Source organism: Cyanistes caeruleus, chromosome 33 (assembly GCF_971803275.1).
Source record: "Cyanistes caeruleus chromosome 33, bCyaCae1.hap1.1, whole genome shotgun sequence".
NCBI classification, from domain to species: Eukaryota; Metazoa; Chordata; class Aves; order Passeriformes; family Paridae; genus Cyanistes; species Cyanistes caeruleus.
In genome coordinates, this window is record NC_141734.1 from 1999777 (window position 1) to 2018125 (window position 18349).

General features: G+C 59.4%; 2 protein-coding genes across 2 annotated transcripts; one reads left to right on the forward strand and one right to left on the reverse strand.

Annotated features, from left to right (window-relative positions):
* Nucleotides 1-2192: 2192 nt before the first annotated feature.
* LOC111922238 (uncharacterized) lies at nt 2193-6241 on the reverse strand. Its single transcript, XM_086870681.1, has 4 exons — nt 5952-6241; nt 3142-4963; nt 2599-2842; nt 2193-2399 (listed from the first exon to the last, which is right to left on the reverse strand). Exons 1-4 carry the CDS (start codon nt 5995-5997, stop codon nt 2193-2195), a joined length of 2319 nt encoding a protein of 772 aa, XP_086726807.1. The 5' UTR covers nt 5998-6241.
* A 3486-nt stretch (nt 6242-9727) lies between these two features.
* Nucleotides 9728-18171, forward strand: PPP1R18 (protein phosphatase 1 regulatory subunit 18). Its single transcript, XM_086870742.1, has 4 exons — nt 9728-9755; nt 11978-15257; nt 16338-16560; nt 17156-18171. The coding sequence occupies exons 2-4, from the start codon at nt 11997-11999 to the stop codon at nt 17173-17175; spliced, it is 3504 nt and encodes a 1167-aa protein (XP_086726868.1). The 5' UTR covers nt 9728-9755; nt 11978-11996; the 3' UTR covers nt 17176-18171.
* Nucleotides 18172-18349: the final 178 nt, after the last annotated feature.

The following is an 18349-nucleotide window of genomic DNA, read 5'->3' on the forward strand; positions in this document are numbered from 1 at the left end:
CCCCCCCAGTCCCTCCCAGTCCATCCCAGTCCCCCCCAGTCCCTCCCAGTTCATTCCCAGTCCCCCCCAGTCCCTCCCAGTTCATTCCCAGTTCCTCCCAGTTCATTCCCAGTCCCCCCCAGTGCCCCCCCAGTGCCCCCCAGTCCCTCCCAGTTCATTCCCAGTCCCCCCCAGTCCCTCCCAGTTCATTCCCAGTCCCCCCCAGTACCTGGCAGCGCTGCCCGGTCCTTCCTGCGCCGCACTGGGATCGAACTGGGATCAAACTGGGAGCACTGGGATCAAACTGGGAGCACTGGCAGCGCCCCCCCCGCCTCTTAAAGGCTCCCGGGGGTGGGGGAGGGGCGAGGGGTCCCCCCGGGCGGGGGTGGGGGAGGGGTGGGGGGAGGGGCCGTGACTCAGTTCCGCGGTGGGGGAGGGGAGGTTTTTGGGGGACCCCCCCCAGACCCAAAATTGGGGGGAAAAATCCCCCCCAAAAAAATCTTGGGAATTTCCAGGTGAGAAATCCCCCCACAAAAAATTTGGGATAATCCCAAAAAAATCCAGGAAAAAAATTGGGGAATTTCCAGGTGTGAGGTCCCAAAATTCGGGAAAATTCCAGGTGAGAAATCCCCCCCAAAAATTGGGATAATCCAAAAAAAAAAAAAAAAAATCCAGGAAAAAATTGGGAATTTCCAGGTGAGACCTCCCAAAAAAATTTGGGATAATCCCCCCCAAAATTTGGGAATTTCCAGGTGAGACCCCCCCCCAAAAAAAAAATTTGGGATAATCCCCAAAAAAATCCAGGAAAAAATTGGGAATTTCCAGTGGAGAGCTCCCAAAATTCGGGAAAATTCCAAGTGAGACCTCCCAAAAAAACTGGGATAATCCCCCCCAAAAAATTGGGAATTTCCAGGTGTGAGCTCCCAAAATTTGGGAAAATTCCAGGTGAGAAATCCCAAAAAAATTTGGGATAATTCCCCCAAAAAAATCCAGGAAAAAATTCGGGAATTTCCAGCTGTGAGCTCCCAAAATTCGGGAAAATTCCAGGCGTGACCCCTCCCCTCCCCCCCCCCCTCAAAATTCCAGCGGTTCCAAGCTCGGGCGTGGCCCCTCCCAAAAATTTGGGAAGCTCCCGGGTTGGGAACCGGCCGTACTGGGAGCACTGGGAGCACTGGTTTGGGGGGGCGGGGCCGTACTGGGAGCACTGGGAGCACTGGTTTGGGGGGGCGGGGGAGGGGACAGGACCGAGAGTGACCCCAGTGCCACCAGTGCCCCATTCCCAGTACCCCCAGTATCCCCAGTATCCCTCTCCCAGTACCCCCAGTATCCCCAGTATCCCTCTCCCAGTATCCCCAGTATCCCATCCCAGTATCCCATCCCAGTATCCCATCCCAGTATCCCCAGTATCCCCAGTATCCCATCCCAGTATTCCCAGTATCCCTCTCCCAGTATCCCCAGTTTCCCCAGTGCCCCCATCCCAGTCCCCCCCAGTAACCCCAGTATCCCCAGTATCCCATCCCAGTATTCCCAGTATCCCCAGTATACCTATCCCAGTATTCCCAGTGATGTCCCCATGCCATTCCCAGTATTCCCAGTATCCCCAGTATCCCATTCTCAGTCCCCCCAGTATCCCTATCCCAGTATTCCCAGTATCCCCAGTGCCCCCATCCCAGTCCCCCCCAGTAACCCCAGTATTCCCAGTATCCCTCTCCCAGTATCCCCAGTATCCCCAGTATCCCCAGTGCCCCCATCCCAGTCCCCCCCAGTAACCCCAGTATCCCATTCCCAGTATTCCCAGTATCCCCAGTATTCCATCCCAGTATTCCCAGTATCCCCAGTTTCCCTCTCCCAGTATCCCCAGTGATGTCCCCATGCCATCCCCAGTATTCCCAGTATCCCATCCCAGTATTCCCAGTGCCCCCATCCCAGTACCCCCCAGTATCCCATCCCAGTATTCCCAGTATCCCCAGTATCCCATCCCAGTATCCCATCCCAGTATCCCATCCCAGTATTCCCAGTATTCCCAGTTTCCCCAGTATCCCCAGTATCCCATCCCAGTATTCCCAGTATTCCCAGTATCCCATCCCAGTACCCCCCAGTATCCCATCCCAGTATTCCCAGTACCCCCCAGTTTCCCTCTCCCAGTATTCCCTGTCCCCCCAGTATCCCCAGTGCCCCCATCCCAGTATTCCCAGTACCCCCCCCCGCTGCCATCACCGTGACGAGGCCACCAGCAGATCCAAGACTTTTATTTGGGATCCTCCGGAACCTTCTGGAACCCCCCGGAACCCTCCGGAACCTTCTGGAACCCCCCGGAACCCTCCAGGATCCTCTGGAATCCTCTGGAACCCTTCTGGGTCCTCTGGAATCCTCCGGGATCTTCCAAAATCCTCTGGAATCCCCCGGGATCTTCCAGGATCCTTTGGAACCCTCCGGAACCTTCCGTGATCCTCCAGAAGCCTCCAGAACCTTCCAGGACCCTCCAGGATCTTCCGGGATCCTTTGGAACCCTCTGGAATCCTCCAGGATCCTCTGGGACCCTCCAGGACCCTCCAGGATCTTCTGGCATCCCCCAGGACCCTTTGGGATCCTCCGGAACCTTCCGGAACCTTCCGGAACCTTCCGGGACCCCTCCCCTATTTCCGGCACCCCCCGCAGCCGTTCCCGTCCCTGGAGCCGGATCCCGGATCGGTTCCGGCCCCGGATCCCTGGGAGGATCCCTGGGAAGATCCGGAGCCGGATCCCGAACCGGATCCCACTCCGGGTCCCAATCCAGATCCGGAGCCGGATCCCGAACCGGATCCCACTCCAGGTCCCAATCCAGATCCGGAGCCGGATCCGGAGCCGGATCCCGAACCGGATCCTGAACCGGATCCCACTCCAGGTCCCAGTCCGGATCCGGAGCCAGATCCCGAACCGGATCCCGAACCGGATCCCACTCCGGGTCCCAATCCGGATCCCTGTGATGATCCCAGTCTGGATCCCAGACCGGATCCCATTCCGGATCCCGTTCCCGATCCCGGTCCCCGGCGGATCGGGAAGCTCCCCCCGATCCGGGCCGGGTGCTGCAGCCCCGGCACAAAGGGGATCCCGGGGTTTTTGTAGCCGGGGCGCTGCCGGGATCCCCCGGAGGATCCCAAATCCCCCCCGGAGAATCCCGACCCCCCATAGGATCCCGATCCCCCTCCGTAGGATCCCAATCCCCCATAGGATCCAGGTTTTCCGTAGGATCCCGATCCCCCTCCGTAGGATCCCGATCCCCCATAGGATCCAGGTTTTCCATAGGATCCCGATCCACCCCCATAAGATCCCGATCCACCCCCATAGGATCCAGGTTTTCCGTAGGATCCCGATCCACCCCCATAGGATCCAGGTTTTCCATAGGATCCCGATCCCCCTCCGTAGGATCCCGATCCCCCATAGGATCCAGGTTTTCCATAGGATCCCGATCCACCCCCATAAGATCCCGATCCACCCCCATAGGATCCTGGTTTTCCATAGGACCCCAACCCCCCATAGGATCCCGATCCTCCTCCATAAGATCCCGGTTTTCCCCCGTAGGATCCCGAATTTCCATAGGATCCCGGTTTTCCATAGGATCCCGATCCGCCCCCGTAGGATCCTGGTTTTCCATAGGATCCTGATCCCCCTCCGTAGGATCCCGAACCTCCCCCATAAGATCCTGGTTTTCCATAAGATCCCGGTTTTCCGTAGGATCCCGGTTTTCCATAGGATCCAGGTTTTCCATAGGATCCCGATCCTCCTCCATAGGATCCCGGTCTGCCCTGGGATCCCGACCCCCCGTAAGATCCTGAATCCCCTCCGTAGGATCCCGAATTTCCGTAAGATCCGGGTTTTCCATAGGATCCTGATCCGCCCCCGTAGGATCCCGGTTTTCCATAAGATCCTGGTTTTCCATAGGATCCCAACCCCCCGTAGGATCCTGATCCTCCTCCGTAGGATCCCGAATTTCCTCCGTAGGATCCCGAATTTCCGTAGGATCCTGAATCCCCTCCATAGGATCCCGAATCCCCTCCATAGGATCCCGAATCCCCTCCGTAGGATCCCGCATCATCGTCCCCGTAGGTTCCCGAGGATCCCCCGTAGGATCCCGAGGATCCCCCGTAGGATCCCGAGGATCCCCCGTAGGAGCCGGATCCGCCTCCCCCTTGGGATCCCGGTCTGCCTGATCCCGATCCCGATCCTGATCCGGATCCAGATCCAGGTCTGCCTGAACCAGATCCCGATCCAGATCCAGATCCGGGTCTGCCTGATCCCGATCCCGATCCCGGTTTGCCCGATCCGGATCCAGATCCGGGTCTTCCCGATCCCGATCCAATTCCCCCTTGGGATCCAGGCCGGCCTGACCCGGATCCGTAGGATCCTGAGCTGGATCCCCCATAGGATCCCGAATTTCCGTAGGATCCCGAATTCCCAGAGGATCCCAGCCCCCCATAGGATCCTGACCCCCCTCCATAGGATCCCGAATTCCCATAAGATCCCAAATTTCCAGAGGATCCCGAGGTGCCGGAGGATCCCGATCCCCCGTAGGATCCCGAATTCCCGTAGGATCCTGAATTCCCGTAGGATCCAGAATTTCCGTAGGATCCCGAATTCCCGTAGGATCCAGAGTCTCCCCCGTAGGATCCCGAATTTCCGTAAGATCCGGAATTCTCAGAGGATCCCGATCCCCCGTAAGATCCCGAATTCCCGTAGGATCCAGAGTCTCCTCCATAAGATCCCGAATTCCCATAGGATCCTAAATTCCCAGAGGATCCTGACCCTCCATAGGATCCCGAATTCCCGGCGGATCCCGATCCCCCGTAGGATCCCGAATTCCCGGCGGATCCCGATCCCCCGGCGGATCCCGAGTTCCCGCAGGCTCCGGATCCCAGCTGGGGGCTGAGGAATCCCAGGGGATCCTTGCAGGGATCGACCCCGGCCGGGAGCGGATCCGGAGCGGGGCCGGAGCCGGAGCCGGAGCCTGGGGGGGAGGAGCCCAGTTCAGACCAGTTTGGGCCAGTTTGGACCAGTTCATCCCAGTTCCTGTCCCAGTCCATCCCAGTTCATCCCAGTTCATCCCAGTTCATCCCAGTTCATCCCGGTTCATCCCAGTTCCTGTCCCAGTCCATCCCAGTTCATCCCAGTTCATCCCAGTTCATCCCAGTCCATCCCAGTTCATCCCAGTTCATCCCAGTTCATCCCAGTCCATCCCAGTTCATCCCAGTTCATCCCAGTTCATCCCAGTTCATCCCAGTCCATCCCAGTTCCTGTCCCAGTTCATCCCAGTTCATCCCAGTTCATCCCAGTCCATCCCAGTTCATCCCAGTTCATCCCAGTTCCTGTCCCAGTCCATCCCAGTTCATCCCAGTTCGTCCCAGTCTGTCCCAGTTTGTCCCAGTTCACCCCAGTCCCCATCCCAGTCCATCCCAGTTCATCCCAGTCCATCCCAGTTCCATCCCAGTGCATTCCCGTTCATCCCAGTTCATCCCAGTTCACCCCAGTTCATCCCAGTCCACCCCAGTGCATCCCAGTCACCACAGATTCCATACCTGTCATTTCCAGTCCCTCCCAGTTCGCCCCAGCCCATCCCAGTCCATCCCAGTTCCTGTCCCAGTCCATCCCAGTCCCTCCCAGTCCATCCCAGTTCATCCCAGTCCATCCCAGTCCATCCCAGTCTGTCCCAGTCCATCCCAGTCACCACAGATTCCATACCCGTCATTTCCAGTCCCTCCCAGTTCCTGTCCCAGTTTCCCTCCCACTCTTCATCCCAGTTCATCCCAGTCCATCCCAGTCCCTCCCAATTCCTATCCCAGTCCATCCCAGTCCCCCAAATCTCCATCTCAGTCCGTCCCAGTCCGTCCCAGTCCCCCCCAGTCCATCCCAGTCCATCCCAGTCCATCCCAGTCCATCCCAGTCCGTCCCAGTCCCCCCCAGTCCATCCCAGTCCATCCCAGTTCCCCCAGTCTCACCCAGCAGCAGCAGCAGCAGCAGCACCGGGGGCCTGGGCGGAGCCATTGGGGCCAGGTGGGACCAGGTGAGCTCAGGTGGGCTCAGGGAACCCCCAGGTGATCCCAGGTGGGACCAGGTGATCCCAGGTGAGCTCAGGTGGGCTCAGGGAACTCCCAGGTGAGCCCAGGTGATCCCAGGTGAGCTCAGGTGAGCTCAGGTGGGCTCAGGGAACTCCCAGGTGAGCCCCAGGTGAACCCAGGTGAGCTCAGGTGGGGACAGGAGGGGACAGGAGGGGACCGGGGACACCTTAAATAGCCCAGGGGAGGGGGGAGGGGCCCAGGTGAGGGGGGAGGGGCCCAGGTGAGGAGGGGGGGACGCCCCAAAATCCTCTGAGTCACCGGGATTGACCCGCTTGGGGTGGGGGGGATGGGGACACACCTGGGACACACCTGGGACACACCTGGGGACACCTGGGACACACCTGAGATACACCTGAGACACCTGAGAGGACACCTGAGACACCTGAGAGGACACCTGAGACACCTGAGGACACCTGGGACACACCTGAGATACACCTGAGATACCTGGGGACATGGGGACACACCTGGGGACACCTGGGGATACCTGGGGGACACCTAGGGGGGATGAAGACACACCTGGGGACACCTAGGACACACCTGGGGTTACTGGGACACACCTGGGGACACCTGAGACACCTGGGGGAGCGGGGACACATCTGGGACACACCTGGGAACATCTGGGGGTACCTGGGACACACCTGGGACACTTGGGGGGAACACTGAGATACCTGGAGAACACCTGGGGGAGATTGGCATACCTGGATCACACCTGGAGTACATCTGGGGACACCTGGAGCACACCTGGGGACACCTGAGACACCTGAAGCACACCTGGAACACACCTGGGGACACCTGGGACACACCTGAGGGCACTTGGGGGGGACACTGGGATACCTGGAGCACACCTGGAGCACACCTGGGGGTCACCTGGGGGTCACCTGGTTCATCCCTCCCCAGCTGAGGATCAGGGCTCACCTGTCCAGGTGTGCTCGGGGCTCACCTGGCCAGGATCAGGGTCAGGATTTGGGGTTGGGATTTGGATCAGGGTCAGGGCTCACCTGGCCAGGATTGGGGTCAGGTTTGGGGCTCACCTGTCCAGGTGTTCTCAGACCTCACCTGTCCAGGTGTTTTTGGGGCTCACCTATCCAGGTGTGCTCAGGTTCACCTGTCCAGGTGTGCTCAGGCCTCAGCTGTCCAGGTGTGTTTGGTGCTCACCTGTCCAGGTGTGCTCAGGTTCACCTGTCCAGGTGTGCTCGGGTTCACCTGTCCAGGTGTGTTTGGTGCTCACCTGTCCAGGTGTGTTTGGGGTTCACCTGTCCAGGTGTTCTCAGACTTCACCGGTCCAGGTGTGCTCAGGTTCACCTGCCCAGGTGTGTTTGGGACTCACCTGTCCAGGTGTGTTTGGTGCTTACCTGTCCAGGTGTGCTCGGGTTCACCTGTCCAGGTGTGCTCGGGTTCACCTGTCCAGGTGTGTTTGGTGCTCACCTGTCCAGGTGTGTTTGGGGTTCACCTGTCCAGGTGTGCTCAGGCCTCACCTGTCCAGGTGTGTTTGGGGCTCACCTGTCCAGGTGTGTTTGGTGCTCACCTGTCCAGGTGTGTTTGGGGTTCACCTGTCCAGGTGTGTTTGGGGCTCACCTGTCCAGGTGTGTTTGGGGCTCACCTGTCCAGGTGTGCTCAGGTTCACCTGTCCAGGTGTGCTCAGGCCTCAGCTGTCCAGGTGTGTTTGGTGCTCACCTGTCCAGGTGTGCTCAGGTTCACCTGTCCAGGTGTGCTCAGGCCTCAGCTGTCCAGGTGTGTTTGGTGCTCACCTGTCCAGGTGTGCTCAGGTTCACCTGTCCAGGTGTGCTCGGGTTCACCTGTCCAGGTGTGTTTGGTGCTCACCTGTCCAGGTGTGTTTGGGGTTCACCTGTCCAGGTGTGCTCGGGTTCACCTGTCCAGGTGTGTTTGGGGCTCACCTGTCCAGGTGTGTTTGGTGCTCACCTGTCCAGGTGTGCTCAGGTTCACCTGTCCAGGTGTGTTTGGGGCTCACCTGTCCAGGTGTGTTTGGGGCTCACCTGTCCAGGTGTGCTCAGGTTCACCTGTCCAGGTGTTTTTGGGGTTCACCTGTCCAGGTGTGCTCAGGTTCACCTGTCCAGGTGTGCTCGGGTTCACCTGTCCAGGTGTGCTCAGGTTCACCTGTCCAGGTGTGTTTGGGGCTCACCTGTCCAGGTGTGTTTGGTGCTCACCTGTCCAGGTGTGTTTGGGGCTCACCTGTCCAGGTGTGTTCGGAGCTCACCTGTCCAGGTGTGTTTGGGGTTCACCTGTCCAGGTGTGTTTGGGGTTCACCTGTCCAGGTGTGCTCAGGTTCACCTGTCCAGGTGTGTTTGGGGCTCACCTGTCCAGGTGTTTTTGGGGTTCACCTGTCCAGGTGTGCTCGGGTTCACCTGTCCAGGTGTGCTCAGGTTCACCTGTCCAGGTGTGTTTGGTGCTCACCTGTCCAGGTGTGTTTGGTGCTCACCTGTCCAGGTGTGTTTGGGGCTCACCTGTCCAGGTGTGCTCGGGTTCACCTGTCCGTGATCGGGGTCAGGTTTGGGGCGTGGCCGACGCCGCCGTGACCCCAACCCCCACCCCGGGGTGCGGCCGCAGGTGAGGGGGGGGTGGGGGAGGGGCTGCAGGTGAGGGTGGGGGCGGGGCCCCCCCGGAAGCCGCCGATTTAAAGGGTGGGGGAGGGGGAGACGCGGCCGCCGCCCCTCCCCCCACGCCCCGAGAGACTCCCGGGAATTTGGGGAGGGGCTGGGGGGAGGGGGAGGGGGAATTTGGGGGGATTTGGGGGGAATTTGGGGAAATTTGGATGAATTTGGGGGAAATTCGGGGAAATTTGGGGAAAAATGTGGGAATTTGGAGGAATTTTGGAGGAATTTGGGGGAAATTTGGGGAAATTCGAGAGGAATTTGGAGGAATTTTGGAGGAATTTGGGGGGATTTGGTAAAATTTGGATTAATTTGGGGGAAATCTGGGGGGATTTGGGGTCTAGAGAGTCCCGGGAAAGGAAATTTGGGGAAATTTCGGAGGAATTTTGGGAAAATTGGGGGAATTTGGGGTCTGGGGAATCCCGGGAAAGGGAATTTGGGAGGAATTTGGGGGAATTTGGGATGAATTTGGGGGAATTTGGGAATTCTGGGGGCTCTGGAGGATTCCGGGAAGGAAAATTCGGGAAAATTTGGGCGGAATTCCCCAAAATCCGGAAGAATTTTGGAGCCGCTTTTTTTGGGCAACCCTAAAAAAAAAAAAACCCCACCCGAGGCCCCTCCCCCACCTCCCTCAAGCCCCGCCCCCTTCCCGGAGCCCCTCCCCCATTTCCGCACACAAAGCCGAGCCCCTCCCCCCACCAAAAAAAATCCGGGTGGGGGAGGGGGGGGTCCCTGCCCCGCCCTAAAAATCCCAAAAATCCCCAAAATTTCCCTTTTCCCCCCAGATTTTTAATTTTTTTTTTTTTTTTTTTTAGGATCTCGCCCCTCCCCCACCCCAAATTTCCCCTCCCCCACCCCCCCAAATTTTTTTCGCCGCGCGCGAGCCGGGGGCGCCCCTCCCCCCCCTCCCCCCCAACCTCCTCCTTCCTCTTCCTCCTCCCGCCCCTCCCCCACTTCCTCCTCCCCGCCCCTCCCCCACCCAGGAAAAGCCGCTTTTCCTCCCCCCCCCGCCCCTCCCCCACCCCTCCCCCTCCCCCTCCCCCCCCCCCCGCTTCCTCCCGCGCTCCAGCCCGGGGTGAGTATTTTGGGGACCCCCCCCCCCAAAATTTGGGGTCCCCGCGGGGTGGGGGAGGGGTGGGGAACCCCCCCCTCCCCCCCCCCGGGATTTCCCCTCCCCCCCCCTCCCTTTTTCCTCCCCCTCCCCCTCCTCACAAAAGCTCCGGAGCCGCCCCTCCCCCACCCCGGCCCCACCCCGCGCGCTCCGGGAGGGGGAGGGGGAAGGGTCCGGGACCCCTCCCCAAATTTTTTTTTGGGGGGAGGGGGGGATTTTAATCTCCAGGGCCCCTCCCCCTCCCCCTCCCCTTTTTGGGGCTTTTTCCAGCGGTTTTGGGATTTTTCCGCCGATTCCCGGGATGCTCCCGGCGCCCCTCCCCCCACTCCCTCCGGTTTCTTTGGGATTTCCCGCGGATTTTTTTGGGGGGGGGAGGGGAGGAGGGGAACCCCCTGAGACCCCTCCCCCCCCCCAAAAATTCCCGCCATCCCCCTCCCCTCCCCCCCCCAAAAATTCCCGGGATTCCCGGCGGGATTTTTGGAATTCCCGGGATTTCGGGGAATTCTGGGATTTGGGGGAATTCCCGGGATTTTGGGGAATTCCCGGGATTTTGGGGACCCCACCCCTCTGTCCCCGGGGTTTGGGGGTGGGGCGATGTCCCCAAATGTCCCCTCCCCCCACCAGACCCGGCCCTGGTGGCCCCTGACTCAACTTTGGTGGCCCCTGAGCCCTCCCTGGTGGCCCCGGTGGTCCCTGAGCCGTTTCTGGTGGCCCCGGTGGCCTCTGTCCCCATCCTTGGTGGCCCCGGTGGTCACTGTCCTGTCCTTGGTAGCCCCTGAGCCATTTCTGGTGGCCCTGGTGGCCCTGATGTCCCCTGTCCCCATCCCTGGTGGCCCCGGTGGCCCCTGCTCCCTTTCTGGTGGCCCCTGACCCCTCCCCGGTGGCCCCTCAGCCCTTTCCTGGTCCCTCCCCTGTCCCCATCCCACGTCCTCCCAGCGGCCCCAGACCCCAATTCCCAAAATTCCACAATTCCCAAAATTCCACAATTCCCAGTTCCCATTCCCAGTTCCCATTCCCAGTTTCCCCATTCCCATTCCCAGTTTCCCCATTCCCAGTTTCCCCAGTTCCCATTCCCAGTTCCCATTCCCAGTTTCCCCAGTTCCCATTCCCAGTTTCCCCAGTTCCCATTCCCATTCCCCATTCCCAGTTTCCCCAGTTTCCCCAGTTCCCATTCCCAGTTTCCCCATTCCCCATTCCCAGTTTCCCCAGTTCCCATTCCCCATTCCCATTCCCAGTTCCCATTCCCAGTTTCCCCATTCCCATTCCCAGTTCCCATTCCCAGTTTCCCCATTCCCATTCCCAGTTTCCCCATTCCCAGTTTCCCCAGTTCCCATTCCCAGTTTCCCCATTCCCAGTTTCCCCAGTTCCCATTCCCAGTTTCCCCATTCCCAGTTTCCCCAGTTTCCCCATTCCCAGTTTCCCCAGTTTCCCCAGTTCCCATTCCCAGTTTCCCCATTCCCCATTCCCAGTTTCCCCAGTTCCCATTCCCCATTCCCATTCCCAGTTCCCATTCCCAGTTTCCCCATTCCCATTCCCAGTTCCCATTCCCAGTTTCCCCATTCCCATTCCCAGTTCCCATTCCCAGTTTCCCCATTCCCATTCCCAGTTTCCCCATTCCCAGTTTCCCCAGTTCCCATTCCCAGTTTCCCCATTCCCAGTTTCCCCAGTTTCCCCATTCCCAGTTTCCCCAGTTTCCCCAGTTCCCATTCCCAGTTTCCCCATTCCCCATTCCCAGTTCACCCCATTCCCAGTTTCCCCAGTTTCCCCAGTTCCCATTCCCAGTTTCCCCATTCCCAGTTTCCCCAGTTCCCATTCCCAGTTTCCCCAGTTTCCCCATTCCCAGTTTCCCCAGTTTCCCCATTCCCCATTCCCAGTTCACCCCATTCCCAGTTCACCCCATTCCCAGTTTCCCCATTCCCAGTTTCCCCAGTTCACCCCATTCCCAGTTTCCCCAGTTTCCCCAGTTCCCATTCCCCATTCCCATTCCCAGTTTCCCCAGTTTCCCCAGTTTCCCCATTCCCAGTTTCCCCAGTTTCCCCAGTTTCCCCAGTTTCCCCAGTTTCCCCATTCCCAGTTTCCCCAGTTCCCATTCCCCATTCCCATTCCCAGTTTCCCCATTCCCAGTTTCCCCAGTTTCCCCAGTTTCCCCAGTTTCCCCAGTTTCCCCATTCCCGTTTTTCCCTCAGGGCTCCCCCTGCCCCCCCCATGGCGCTGCCCCCCTGGAAGCTGCAGCTGCTGCAGCGCCGGAACCGGGACCAGAACCGGGACCAGAACCGGGACCAGAACCGGGATCAGAGCCGGGACCAGAGCCGGGATCAGAGCCGGGACCAGAGCCGGGATCAGAACCGGGACCAGAACCGGGATCAGAACCGGGACCAGAGCCGGGATCAGAACCGGGATCAGAGCCGGGACCAGAGCCGGGATCAGAACCGGGATCAGAACCGGGACCAGAACCGGGACCAGAACCGGGACCAGAGCCGGGACCAGAACCGGGATCAGAACCGGGATCAGAGCCGGGACCAGAGCCGGGATCAGAACCGGGATCAGAGCCGGGACCAGAGCCGGGACCAGAACCGGGATCAGAACCGGGACCAGAGCCGGGACCAGAACCGGGACCAGAGCCGGGATCAGAACCGGGATCAGAACCGGGACCAGAGCCGGGATCAGAACTGGGATCAGAGCCGGGACCAGAACCGGGACCAGAACCGGGATCAGAGCCGGGACCAGAACCGGGATCAGAACCGGGACCAGAGCCGGGACCAGAACTGGGACCAGAGCCGGGATCAGAACCGGGATCAGAACCGGGACCAGAGCCGGGATCAGAACTGGGATCAGAGCCGGGACCAGAACCGGGACCAGAACCGGGACCAGAACCGGGATCAGAACCGGGACCAGAACCGGGACCAGAGCCGGGATCAGAACCGGGACCAGAACCGGGACCAGAGCCGGGATCACTGTGATCAACACCAGGATCAACACCAGGATCAGCACCAGGATCAGCACCGGGATCAGCACCAGGATCCATGGGATCGGAACCGGGATCACTGTGATCAACACCAGGATCATCACCGGGATCAGCACCAGCATCACTGGGATTACCGGGATCAGCACCGGGATCCACAGCCGGATCTGCAGGATCACCGGGATCACTGTGATCAACACCAGGATCAGGACCGGGATCAGAACCAGGATCAGCACCAGGATCAACACCAGCATCACTGGGATCACTGTGATCAACACCAGGATCAGCACCGGCATCACCGGGATCAGCACCAGCATCACCGGGATTACCGGGATCAGCACCGGGATCTGCAGGATCACCGGGATCACTGTGATCAACACCGGGATCAGAACCAGGATCAGCACCGGGATCACCGGGATCACCGGGATCAGCACCGGGATCACCGGGATCACCAGGATCACCGGGATCAGCACCGGGATCCCCGGGATCAGGTGCCCCCCTGGAAGCGGGAGCTGCTGGAGCGGCGCCGCGCCCGCGCCGGGATCGGCCTCACACCTGGGCCGGGGGGGGCGGGGCTGGGGGTCTCACCTGGGCCGGGGGTCTCACCTGGGTCAGGAGCTCCAGGGGTCTCACCTGGGTCTGGGGTCACACCTGGGTCTGGGGTCACACCTGGGTCTGGGGTCTCACCTGGGCTGGGGGTCTCACCTGGGTCTGGGGTCTCACCTGGGTCTGGGGTCTCACCTGGGCCAGGGGCTCTGGGGGGGTCCCTGGGGCTGGAGAAATGCGGCTGTGCCGGAAATCCCCAAAATCCTCCCCAAAATCCATCCCGGGACCCCCAAAATCCTCCCCAAAATCCTCCCCAAAATCCATCCCAGGGTTGCCAAAATCCAGCCCGGGATTGCCAAAATCCTGAAAATCCAGCCCAGGACCCCCAAAATTCCCAAAATCCCTCCTGGGACCCCCAAAATCCCTCCCGGGGCCGGGTCAGTCGCCTGCGGAGCCGCTTCGGCCCCGAGGGTCCGGCTGTGGTCATCGGCGTGGGGTCACCTGAAGGTCAAGGGTCAGGAAAGGTCAAAGGTCACGGAGCGGTCACCACCACGGGGTCACCCGAAGGTCAAGGGTCAGGAAAGGTCAAAGGTCATGGAGCGGTCACCACCACGGGGTCACCCGAAGGTCAAGGGTCAGGAAAGGTCAAAGGTCACGGAGCGGTCACCACCACGGGGTCACCTGAAGGTCAGTGGTCAGTGAAAGCTTTGGTGACCCATGGAGTGGTCAAGAGCGTGGACACGGCCGAAGGTCACAGAGTGACCACGAGCCCGGTGGCCATAGAGGGACCAGGGATGGTCAGAGGTCAGGGAGTGACCGCTGGTGTGGAGATGGTCAGAGGTCATGGAGTGACCAGTGGTGTGGAGATGGTCAGAGGTCATGGAGTGACCGCTGGTGTGGAGATGGTCAAAGGTCAAGGAGTGACCAGTGGTGTGGAGATGGTCAGAGGTCATGGAGTGACTGCTGGTGTGGAGATGGTCAGAGGTCAGGGAGTGACCGCTGGTGTGGGGACGGTCAAGGGGATGGTGAAGAACTGGAAGGTTCTGGAGGGCTGGAGGGGTCAGGGGTCACCTGTGATGACCACGAGCCCGGTCATTCTCGGGTCATCGCCCTCGGGGCCACCTCCTTGTGCCGAGGGCGAGGGGTCAGTGTGGCCGGGGGTCAGCGGGGGAGGGGTCAGCGGGGGAGGGGTCAGTGTCCCCATGTCCAGCGATGTCCCTGTGTCCGGTGGTGCCACCGTGTCCGGGGTCACTGTCCCTGTGTCCAGTGCGGTCAGCGTGGCCAGAGGGGTCAGTGGGGGAGGGGTCACTGTCCCCATGTCTGGTGATGTCACCATGTCCGGGGTCAGTGTCCCCATGTCCGGTGGGGTCATTGTCCCCGTGTCCAGAGTCACTGTCCCAGTGTCCGGCGGGGTCAGTGTGGCCGGAGGGGTCACTGTCCCCATGTCCAGTGATGTCCCCACGTCCAGTGGTGTCACTGTCCCTGTGTCCGGGGTCACTGTCCCCGTGTCCAGTGATGTCCCCGTGTCCAGTGGTGTCACTGTCCCTGTGTCCGGGGTCACTGTCCCCATGTCCAGTGATGTCCCTGTGTCCGGTGGGGTCACTGTCCCTGTGTCCACTCCCGCCCATCCCCCGCCGTGTCCCCACCCCGCCCTCCAGCGCCGCAGCGGCAAAACCATCACCGTGCGCCCCCGCCGCGTGACCCCAGGTGTGACCCCAGGTGTGACCCCGGGTGTGACCCCGGGTGACCCCTCAGGTGACCCCTCAGGTGTCACCTCAGGTGTCCCTGGGGCTGTCCCAGGTGTCCCAGGTGTCCCCCCAGGTGTCCCAGGTGTCCCCCCAGGTGTCCCCGAGCCCCCCAAGAAGCGTTACCCCACGGCCGAGCAGATCCAGGTGATCGGGGGGTACCTGGCCCTGTCCCGCTCCTGCCTGGCCAAGAGAGACCCCCGGCGCAAACAGGTACGGGGTCACCTGGGGGTCATTTCTGTCACCTGGGGTCATCTGGGGTCACCTGGGGGTCACCTGAGGGTCACCTGGGGTCATCTGGGTATCATTTCTGTCACCTGGGGTCATCTGGGGTAACCTGGGGTCACCTGAGGGTCACCTGGGGGTCACCTGGGTTCACCTGGGAGTCACCTGGGGTCACCTGGGGGTCATTTCTGTCACCTGGGATCACCTGGGGGTCATCTGGGGTCACCTGGGGGTCACCTGGGGTTACCTGGGGGTCACTTGGGGTCACCTGAGGTCATCCGGGGTCACCCGGGGGTCACCTGGGGTGGTTTCTGTGTCACCCCAAAATCCTCCCCCGAATCTCCTCAACACCCCCAGATCCCCCCCCAAACCCCCCAAAACATCCCCCAAAAAATCCCCCAAAATATCCCCCCAAAATTCCCAAAATATCCCCAAAAAATTCCCAAAAAATTCCAAAAAAATTTTAAAAAATTCAAAAAAAATCCCCCCAAAAACACCCAGAAAATCCCCCCCCAAAAATCCCAAAAAATTCCCAAAACCCCCCCAAAATTCCCCCCAAAAATCCCAAAATATCCTCAAAAAATCCCCCAAAAATCCAAAAAAATCCCTCCAAAAAATCCTCAAAAAATCCCCCCAAAATCCCCCAAACCCCCCAAAAAAATCCCAAAAATTCCCCCAAAAAATAAAAAAAATCCCCAAAAAACCCCCCAAAAATCACCAAAAATTCCCTCCCAAAAATCCCCAGAAAATCCCAAAAAATCCCCCCAAAAAATCCAAAAAAATCCCCCCAAAAATCCCCCCAAAAATTCCAAAAAAATTCCAAAAAAATTTCAAAAAAATCCCAAAAATCCCAAAAAAATCCCAAAAAATCCCCCCAAAAATTCCAAAAAAATTCCAAAAAAATCCAAAAAAATCTCAAAAAAATCCCAAAAAATCCCAAAAAAATCCCAAAAAATCCCAAAAAAATCCCAAAAAATCCCCAAAAAATCCCAAAAAATCCCCCAAAAAATAAAAAAAAATCCCAAAATTCCCCAAATCCCCAAATCTCCCCCCAAATCTCCCCCCCAGCTGCGGATCTGCTTCAGCGAGCGGCACCTGGAGCGAGTTTTCTCCTACCCCTCGGAGGGGGCGGCGCTGGCGGCCTGGGGACCCCCCGAGGACCCCCCCGGGACCCCCCCGGGACCCCCCCGGCCCCGCCAGGGGGGGGAGGAGGAGGAGGAGGAGGAGGAAGAGCCCCCTCCCCCCATGGGGGGGCTGCAGGGGGGGCTGAGGGGCCGCGCGCTCCTGGTCGGTGAGTGGGGGGTTTGGGGGGTTTGGGGATTTTGGGGGGGAATTTTGGGGGATTTTTGGGATTTTGGGGGGATTTGGGGAATTTTTGGGGGGAATTTTGGGGGTTTTTTGGGAAATTTTTGGGAAATTTTTAGGGGATTTGGGGATTTTGGGGGATTTTTTTAGGGGATTTTGGGGGAGGTTTTGGGGTTTTGTGGGGATTTGGGGGGATTTTTGGGGGATTTGGGGATTTTGGAGGATTTTTGGGAAATTTGGGGGATTCTGGGGGGAGTTTTGGTGGGTATTTGGGGAATTTGGGAGAGAATTTGGAGATTTTGGGGGGAATTAGGGGGATATCTTGGGATTTTTGGGGGTTTGGGGAAGATTCTGAGAATTTTTGGGAGATTTGGGGATTTTGGGGGATTTTTTGGGGGGATTTTGGGGGAGTTTTGAGGGATTTGGGGATTTGGGGGGAAATTTGGGGGATTTTGAGAAGCGATTTGGGGCAGATTTTGGGGTTTTTTGGGGGGGGGGGAACTTTGTGGGATTTTGGCTCATTTTGGGGTCATTTTGGGAATTTTTTGGGGGGGTCCTTAACCCTTTCCCCCCCTCCCCAGACGAATCCTGCCGTCGGTAACCCCGGCCCATCCCCCCCGCCCCGGGACCCCCCTGGGACCCCCCCAGCGCCGGCGATGGGGGGAGGGGCAGGACGGGGACGGACGCTCGGACGGGGACGGACACACGGACAGGAACCCCCCTCCCCCCCCCCAAACCGCCCTGGCGGGGTCTGGGGGGGTCTTTTCACCCCATTTGTAACGTTTTTAGCGTGGGGGGGGGAGGGGTTTAATTATCCATAACGAGGGGTTTTTTTAAGCCTAATTAAGGTTTTTTTATAGCTGGGGGGAGGGGCGGGAGCCATTTTGTCAGTATTGGGTCAACCGGAGCCGGCCCAGTTTGGACCAGTTTGGACCAGTTTGGACTGGATGGGGCGGGGCCAAAACCATGGCAGCGTTTGGCGGGGGGGGAGGGGAGCGAAGCTGCTTGGAAGGGGGGGTTGGGGGGATGGGGGAGGGGCGGATTTTGGGGGGAGAGGAGGCAGAAATGGCGCAGGATGGAGTAGGCCGAAGCCTGCGGCCTGTTCGCGTTACCGCGACGACGAAGCCTGTGGCCTGTCTACTCCCAAGGCCTGCTTCGGTCGCCGTGACAACGAAGCCTGCGGCCTGTGTACTCCTAAGGCCTGGGCCTGTCGCCATGGCAACACTCTGCGGCCTGTGGCCTGCTCCTGTTGCTATGGCGACAAAGCCTGCAGCCTGTGTACTCCCAAGGCCTGCTCCTGTTGCTGTGGTAACGAAGCCTGCAGTCAGCCTACTCCCAAAGCCTGTGGCCTGCTCAAGTTACCATGGCAATGAAGCCTGAGGCCTGCCTACTCCCGAAGCTTGAGGCCTGCTTTTGTCACCATGGCGACAAAGCCTGCAGCTTGTGTACTCCCAAGGCCTGCTCCTGTCGCCATGGCAATGAAGCCTGCGGCCTGTGTACTCCCAAGGCCTGTTCCCCGTTGCCATGGCAACGCGCTGCTGTATCACTGGGCTGTATCGCGACAGTGACAATAAACGGCGCCACGCCACAAACGCGACCGCGGCCGGTGACATCGGGGACGGGGGGAAAACACCGAAAATCCCAAAAATCCGTCCCAAAAATAACAAATCCTTTAAAAAATGGCTAAAAAAGGGTCAGCAAACGCTCCAAAAAAGCCTCAAAAACGGGAAAAAAACATCAAAATGTCTCCAGGAAAGCCCCAAAATAAAGAAAAT